This window comes from Cheilinus undulatus, linkage group 17 (assembly GCF_018320785.1).
Source record: "Cheilinus undulatus linkage group 17, ASM1832078v1, whole genome shotgun sequence".
Classification (NCBI taxonomy): domain Eukaryota; kingdom Metazoa; phylum Chordata; class Actinopteri; order Labriformes; family Labridae; genus Cheilinus; species Cheilinus undulatus.
The window spans coordinates 14,048,760-14,057,361 of NC_054881.1; the positions used below are offsets into that span (position 1 = coordinate 14,048,760).

An 8,602-nucleotide genomic window follows, 5' to 3' on the forward strand; every position below is an offset into this window, starting at 1 on the left:
AAAAATGTTCCATGTTATCTAAAGAGCAGAAAATCACTGAAATAAAGTTTTTTTTCTAGAGAAGTGTTGCTGTGCAGCAGCAGGAGGAGCAGGCAGGTCCACACGGTGAGGGGTGTGTCATTAATAAGTAATTAGACAGGGGTCACACTCACAGAGCAGCCACTTATATAAAGAGACCCTCAGAGGCAGGCAGGGCGCACAGTTTGGTGCAGAGGCGCAGACAGAGGAGCAGCTCCCCTCATTCTTCTTCTTGCATTCTTGTCGCTGCACTGCTGTTTTGAACTTTTCTTTCGCTGGTTTTCTTTTTTTTTCACTCTTGAATTATGGGCTCCGTGCTCCCCGCAGACGCTTTGGCTCTCAAGTCTGGATTTAAGTGTCCGAGTCGCGCGCTCTCGGACGTGATCACCTCGGACATCCTGCACAGTTTCCTGTACGGCAGGTGGAGGAACGTGCTGGGTGAACACCTGGCGGAGGAGCGCCACAGCGGCAGCCCCAAGACGGCGTTCACCGCGGAGGTGCTGGCTCAGTCTTTCGTCGGAGGTAGGCACGGAAATGTGGAACTACTTTAATGTGTTTTAATCTACTGCGTTATTATTTTGTTTTGTGCGTTCTTGAACATTTATTCAAAGTTTCGGACGAAGATAATGAGTTTTACTCGCTTTATTTGCGCAAACATTTGACACAGTGTAAAATGCAAATAAAATTAATATGCATGCAATGCAATCGTGGAATTTAAGTCTAATTTTTTTTACTTTAACTTTTTGAAATTTTTTTGCATAAATGGGCTTTAGTTCTTATATTTGTCCTATTAAAACGATAAAATAAAAATATTTCACATCCTGCCCAAAACACTGCAAAAATGTAAACTGTCCTATTCAGAGTTTCTCCCACCAACTTGTTGCATTTTTCTGCATTTTCTCCTCATTTTCCTCTTTTCTTTCGTCCCATTTAACGCATTAACCCTTTCCGAGCCGTGAGACCTCGCGTTTGGAGCCTTGTTAGGCGTGTAAGTGCCGCTGATTGAAAGACTGCAGGGCATTAAATTCATTTGGTTAACTTTGTGCTTGACCTGGGAAAGTTTCCACTTAAACCTCACAGCAGAGAAAGGTTCCCTTTCTTTGAGATGTCCCGGGTTTTTATCCCGCATTCATCAATCTCCGGACAGTCTCTTTTCCTCTCTTGGCAGCTATGGGGCTCCGCAGCTTTTCTCTTTCTCTCTCCTTTAAAAGATTTGCTGTTCCTCGCATAATGCACCGTGAAGGCTAAATCTAATGCTATTCATTGCATGTCAACCATCTAATCGCCTTTCCATTTTTTTGTTGCAGAAATTCCTGAGTCTTTTAAACAAGTCCTCGTCTCATTCAGCGCAAATTTATTGCTACAAAGTTCTTAAAAGGATAATGAATTTGGAATTAGCCTTTTTCTTTTCCAGTAAACTTTAATGAATATCACATCTGAAGCATGACAAATCGCTGGACCCTGGGCAATGGAGGACCATTTAACCCCTATTCGGCCGGCCTTTTTCTGAGCCTTAAAAAAAAAAATCTTTGATTTTGACATTAAAGAAGCGAAAGATTTTTTTTTTTCCTTTTCCCCCTCTCTGGTGCGGATAAAAATGCTTTTCGAGGGGATTTCTCTGCGCAACAAAAACTTTCAATCCAAGCAGATAATCGAATTAAACGGAGGATAAAGTGCAGCTTAATATTTCGTGACTGAAATAAGATCCAGTCCATTTACTGCTTTCAGGACTTACCACAAATCCACTGCTTTCTCACATTTTTCTCCGCTTTTACCCTGCGCATTTATTTGCAGTTTTTCCCCAAATATCACGCAAACTTTCAGAGGCCTTGTCATTTAATATAACTCTCCTTTTCTCTGCAGAGGTGCAGAAGCTGTCCAGCCTGGTGCTGCCATCAGAGGTGATCATCGCGCAGAGCTCCATCCCCGGAGAAGGTCTGGGCATCTTCTCAAAGACTTGGATCAAAGCAGGGACAGAGATGGGCCCCTTCACGGGGAGGGTGCTCTCACCTGAGCACGTGGACCTCCTCAAGAACAACAACCTGATGTGGGAGGTGAGCTCCGAGTCTAGGTTTTAACACTTAACCTCTAGGAAAACACATAAAAGTTCATACCTAACCCGTGTTGCGTTCCCCAGGTGTTCAATGAAGACGGCACGGTCAGGTATTTCATCGATGCCAGTCAGGAGGATCAGCGCAGCTGGATGACGTATATTAAGTGCGCGCGGAACGAGCAGGAGCAGAACCTGGAGGTGGTGCAGATCGGCAGCAGCATCTTCTACAAAGCGGTGGAGGTGAGGAGAGCTTTTCTGTAAAGCATCTAAAACTTAAAGTTTGCACCATAGACTGCCACATAGACTGCTACAAGCCACTGAGGATGTGAACGTCCTTTAACATTAGCGCCCCCTGCCGGTCAAAACGAAGCGCCATTTCAAAAACCTGATGGGGGACTCAAAGTTCAGATTTTGAAAAAGCACAACACCTTTGCTAAAAGATAGGCATGATATTTCTCTTTAGAGCTAAGCAAAATAAAAGCTCGTAATTATGTTCAATAATAAGATTAGACTTTTAAAAGCATCTTTAACAACGTCTTCTTAACAGAGACTTAAAAAATTTGATTTTCTGTCACAGAGTAGGCTTGGCAAGTCAAAATCCCATGATGATTAGGGTACAAAACCTGAATTTTGAATTTTTATATCATACCAGTGAAAATCAGAAGATTTCCATATTGGATTTAGTATCATGGTAACAAATTTAGGGTAATTTCTCTCTTTTAATTACTAAAAATTGTAAACCCCTGCACACTGGCTTAATGTCACAAAAAAACACACAGTCTTGCTGCTTAAACAGCCAGGCATATATATCTATAAATTTAAACAAAATAATGCCAATAATAACATGCAATGCCGTGATAATTTATATGTGCATCGTTGTCAAGGCACCAGAGCTGTGAACTTAAGTAACGATACAAGTGAAACTCAAACAACTTATATCTGATTGGATACCGCAGCAAAAAATTGACATTCTAGACACCCAGTATTGGGTAGTGTCTTGTTATCAGTTACCAAAAAGTGTAGGGAAACTCCTGCACACTTGTCTAAATTGCACAAATACTTTGGCAATGTTTAGTTGCCAAAATGTTACCAATTCATTTGTGCAATTTAGACTTTGCAGGAATTTGTCTGATGTCTTTAATTGACCTTTTATGCATTTTACAACTGAAATAAATGCAATTCTGTGAAGTTTTGGTACTTTACAATGCTTTGAGTACTCGGTTCCTCAATTCTTAGATCCTGAGGGCCAAAAAGTGATAAGATAATCGAGCCAAGAGCCAAAACTCCCATTTGTTTCCATCCTTTTCTACACTAATAAGTTATTGTATTATCATTTTAAAATGATAATAAGAAGTAGAGGTACACAGTATTTAAAACTCTCAAACCCTGCATTAAGGTCGTACTAGAAGTTAAGCCAAATCATAAAAAAGAGCAGGTGTGGAAGATGGTCAAAAACAGGTAAAGTGGGTAAACTTTGTCACAGATTATAATAAACTGAATTCTGAGCTGAATATGAAAAGGGTTCATGTGGGCCGGATAAGTGTCAGTGGTTGGTCAGATCTGCCCCCAGTATTTGGGGATCACTATTCTGACTATTAACAGGGTTTGTACTATTGATAAGATAACATTAAGAGTGTATCATTTAGAAATTTGATAAAATATATTATAATATAATATATATACAGGAAATTAAAGGCATTATTGTTGAGGATTCAATTTAAAGAATCTGTGCCTTAGGAACAGAGAAACATTTGGTATAGAAGTACTGAGGGGTCAGTGATGTCTTGGACATTCATTTTAGACTTATGATTGTTTTTCTTTGTGTCTCAGACCATCCCACCAGACCAGGAGCTTCTTGTCTGGTATGGAAACACCCACAATACTTTCCTGGGAATCCCTGGAGTTCCTGGAGTGGAAGAAGAGCAGCAGAAAAAGAGCAGGAACGGTGAGTGAAGACCAATATTAGATCTTAAACTGCTTGGAAAGCATATTTCTTAAACCTCTGGTTTGCAGCACACATTTTTAACTCCTCTTTACCTCACTTACTCTAGACTTTAATGTAATATAAAATCATACTCTAAATAATAGAACCTATAACAATAATAACTGTTAACTGCTAAAAGTTTGATCTGAAGACATGTGCATGTGCAGAAAAAATAACATATCTATCCATCTTCCTCCAGATGACTCCCACCCCTGTGACGGCCCTTCTTCCTGCTCTCCCCCCTCCTCCACAACCACAGCCGGCCGCATGCGCTGCGTCATCTGCCACCGCGGCTTCAACTCCCGCAGCAACCTGCGCTCACACATGCGCATTCACACCCTGGACAAGCCGTTCGTCTGCCGCTTCTGCAACCGCCGCTTCAGCCAGTCGTCCACGCTGCGGAACCACGTACGCCTGCACACCGGAGAGCGGCCCTACAAGTGCCACGTGTGTCAGAGCGCCTACTCTCAGCTCGCGGGCCTCAGGGCGCACCAGAAGAGCGCACGGCACAAACCGGTGACGCACAGTGCAGAAGTGACATCCCAGGTGTCCCCTCCTCCTCCACCACCTCCTCAGATGACAGCCATGACCCACCAGCACCAGATGCCCCTCGTACACCACATCCCCACCATGGTGCTATGATGACATAAGCGTGGAGGGACAGTGACACAGAACAATGTTGCACTTTAGATTACAGCTGTAGAGGAGAGGTGAAAACATCCCACAGAGACACTGACATCTGCTGCCTTATGTAAAGATGAAATATACAGACAAGAAAACAACTCAAGACTTTATAGAACATTTTGTCATCAGTGTGTCATTTATTAACGCAGTTATACTTTCTTTAACGTACTATTTTGAGTCACAATCTCACCTGCTCAGGTGAACACTCCAGTCAGTCAGAGATCTGTACATTGAGTAGAAATGTTCCCACGCCGTATATGAATTTGTCACTTTAACCTTGCACAGACTGTAAACGATACTATTGTTGACTTGTAAAATTGTACTGTATGCCTCTGTACATGTGAATGTAAATACATTTGTGCTTTCTTCTATTCTAAATAAATATTATATGATATTACATACAATGTTTTCTTCTCTGTTGTGTTTCAGATAAGATACTTGTCACTGCAAAGGAAATATGCCAGCACATCAAACCTATCCTAAACATTAGTGTTATCAAAACACCTGAATTTTTAACTTTGATATGAAACCAGTGAAAATCAAGCAATATTATTATTATTATTTATTTGTTTATTTGTAAAGGGACCATGTACAATAAAAGAACATAAATGTTTCCATTTGATATTGATTCTTGTTTGGATACTACAGCAACAAAAATATTTATTCAACCTTTATTTAAATCTCAAAGAAGCATGCCTTCAATATTAGTCATATCTTTTAATTTACCCTTACAGACAAGTGTTTGAAGATTTAATTTCTAATTGCAATTGAATCCAAGACACTAAGTATTGGGTAAATTCCTGTTTTATTAAAAAGTGCAAGTAAACTCTTGCACATTACACAGATACATTGGTTATGTTTTGATGCTGACTACATTTTTAGGTGTTTGCTTTCAATTTTTGATGAATTTATCAATTCATCTTCTCTGCACCTGCCTTGTATTATAGCTGTAGTCTTAATAAATTTCTGTAACATTTTCATATTTTTGATCATTACATAAAACAAATTGTATCATATTTAACTAAATACCATCAAAAGTATTAATAACATTGACTATCTACTGGTCACATCACTTGCAAAATCATTTTGGATGTTTTATATTTTAAAAATAGCAGCAGTTGTCAAGTTACCCTTGAACAAGGCGCCAAACCCTCCCTCACTACCTTGTGTGCAGCGGCCCACAATCATTCTCATATTCGCTGTATCTTTATCACATGTCTATAGGCTCCTGTCTGTGCATGTATGTGTATTTCAGCCTATACCTGTCTAGGATGTTCAGCAACAGAGTGTAAAGAACATTTACCAATGAGTGATTGGTAAGGAACATCTTCTTCTGCTGATCACTGACTTACTTTTCTTTCTGTTAAGTTTCAGGACGATTTAATTGACATCCAATCAAGTATATTTTTCTAAAATATATCTATGTCAGTGGATTGCTGTATTTGATCTTATGTCGCTTTTAAATTCGACACCGCTTCAGTCAGAGCCAAGTTATCAAACTTCCTCTCCCTGTTCATTAGATTGTTTTACATCAAAGACAAAGAAATAGTTGATTATGATTGTTGTTAAATGAAGAATAGTGTGTATGTACATCCATATTTAAAAGGGGTAGGTATGAATACACTGAGATATAAACAATATAAATAAACTTAGCACAAAAAGTAAGGAAACTTGTGTTTGGTAGATTGTTTATTTGTTGCAATGATGCTTATACCGCTGGAAAGCCTGTTTATTTCCCTTTTAAATGGTGCCACATTTGTAAGGATCATGCATTTGTGGAATGAGCAGCAGAGCTAAGTATGTGGGTTGGGCCCATGAAAAATTTGCCAAATCTTCTCTGCCAATGCCAAACAGCTTGTTCTGCCATTGACACTTGGTGTTTGGTGGATTGGATGTTTGAAGTTTGAATAAACAAGACATATTGGCAATTTAAGCCATTAAAGCCGGAAAACACAAATTATTGCAAGAAAATTCTCTCTTTTTTTTTTTTTTTTTTTTTTGGAACTGAAATGTTTATTTCACTTTATACTGAAATCCAAAAAAGTCCAAATTTCCATAAATTTAACATATATAATTTTTGTGTCTAATTTAGGTGTTTTTGGTAACTGATAATCCACATGAGGGCATTTTTTTTAATCATTTATCAGACTGTATTCAGAATTTTTTTTAGTAATTTATTGATCCAATTGATGAGATTGAGGTATCACAAAAGTATGTATCAAATATGATACAACAGGCTTTAAGGGGTTAACAATTGATTCATTTAACAAACAGGAGCCTCAGTAGCATGTGGAAGAACCATACACAGCCACAGCAGTCTGGCACCTCCTCCTCATGCTGCTCACACACTGCTGTGGGATGGCATCCCATTCTTCAACCAGCATTTGTTGCAAGTCAGCCAACGTGGTTGTGTCGGTCACTCTGGCACCAACAGCACGCCCAAGCTGATCCCACAAGTGTTCAATGGGGTTGAGGTCAGGACTGCTGGCAGGCCATTCCATCCTCTTCACTCCCAAATTCTGGAGGTAGTCTCTGATAAACCCCGCTCTGTGGGGGCAAGCGTTGTCCTCTTGGAGGATAGAGTTCGGTCCCAGACTGTGGAGATATGGGATTGCCACTGGTTGCACAATCTCATCTCGATATCTCTCTACAATAAGATTGCCTCCAATGATGACAAGCCTCATTTTTCCAGTGAGTTAGATGCCACCCCACACCATCACACTGCCTCCACCATAAGATGTTACTCTATTGGTGCAGCAATCAGCATAGTGTTCTCCATGTCTTCTCCACACTTTGACCCTATGATCCAACTGCCATAGGCAGAATCTGGACTCATCTCTGAACATAATGTTCCTCCACATGTTCAGGTTCCAGTGGATGTGTTGCCGACACCAGCACAAACAGGCCTGATGGTGAAGGGTAGTCATGGCAGGCCTCTTGGAGGCCCTATGGGACTGGAGATTGGCTGAGGGCAGTCTGTTCTGGATTGTCTGGGCAGAGAGCCGTCGGCCATATTGTCCTGTAAACCTTGACTGCAAATCTGTAGAAGACAGCCTACAGTACCCAAGCGCTGACAGGGTGGCAACATGTCTTCTTGAGGTGTCATCTTCTTAGGATGCCCACTTGGCGGCCTGTCTCATACATCCCCCGTTATATGGAAGTTGGCCTTCAGTTTGGAGATGGTACTAGAGTTCATTCCAAACAATGCCGCAACTTGGTTTTCCGGAACGGCAACTTGAAGGTGCCCTATCACACAGGGCACAACGTGGCATGCTGATTCTTGGAGCAGACACCTTGACCACTGTAACAGGGCACATGCTCACAGGTGCTGTCAATCAGGCACCTGATTGGCAGCACCTGGGGGTAGCAGAAGCTCAAAATAAGAGTCAACAACAACAGCAAAATAAGCTGTTTGGCATTGGCAGAGAAGATTTGGCACATTTTTCATGGGCGCAACCCACATACTCAGCTCTGCTGCTCATCCCACAAATGCATGATCCTTACAAATGTGGCCTCATTTAAGGGAAAGAAACAGGCTTTCCAATGGTATAAGAATTATTGCCAAGAAGCATTGTTACAACAAATAAATAATCTACCAAACACAAATTTTCTTTCTTTTTGTGCTAAGTTTATTATGATATTAAAGCTATTTTATGTAATCACTTTAGTTAGTCTGCAGAGTCAGATAAATAGAAATAATCATCAAAAGAATCACAATGGTTTATCAATGAAGAAGTATTGGTATTTGGGAAAAGTAGCTTTAATAAAGCAATGAAATGTGATAGCACAGCTATTAACACATGAATGCATGTTATTCACACATTATTATTCTGAAAGATATGATGATGAGACTTTAAAAAAAA

At 40.3% G+C, this 8,602-nt stretch overlaps 1 protein-coding gene across 1 annotated transcript; it reads left to right on the top strand.

Annotated features, from left to right (window-relative positions):
* The first annotated feature begins 232 nt into the window (after nucleotides 1-232).
* Nucleotides 233-5,094, top strand: LOC121525433 (PR domain zinc finger protein 12-like). The gene is made up of 5 exons (XM_041811437.1): nucleotides 233-540; nucleotides 1,882-2,072; nucleotides 2,156-2,311; nucleotides 3,902-4,016; nucleotides 4,255-5,094. Exons 1-5 carry the CDS (start codon nucleotides 324-326, stop codon nucleotides 4,695-4,697), a joined length of 1,122 nt encoding a protein of 373 aa, XP_041667371.1. The 5' UTR covers nucleotides 233-323; the 3' UTR covers nucleotides 4,698-5,094.
* Nucleotides 5,095-8,602: the final 3,508 nt, after the last annotated feature.

Bases quoted from the DNA above. Each gene is read 5' to 3' on its own strand.
- LOC121525433 (XM_041811437.1), top strand. From the start codon at position 324: ATGGGCTCCGTGCTCCCCGCAGACGCTTTGGCTCTCAAGTCTGGATTT. The intron at 2,073-2,155 runs GTGAGCTCCGAG...TGCGTTCCCCAG, and splicing joins ACAACAACCTGATGTGGGAG to GTGTTCAATGAAGACGGCAC. The intron at 2,312-3,901 runs GTGAGGAGAGCT...TTTGTGTCTCAG, and splicing joins TCTTCTACAAAGCGGTGGAG to ACCATCCCACCAGACCAGGA.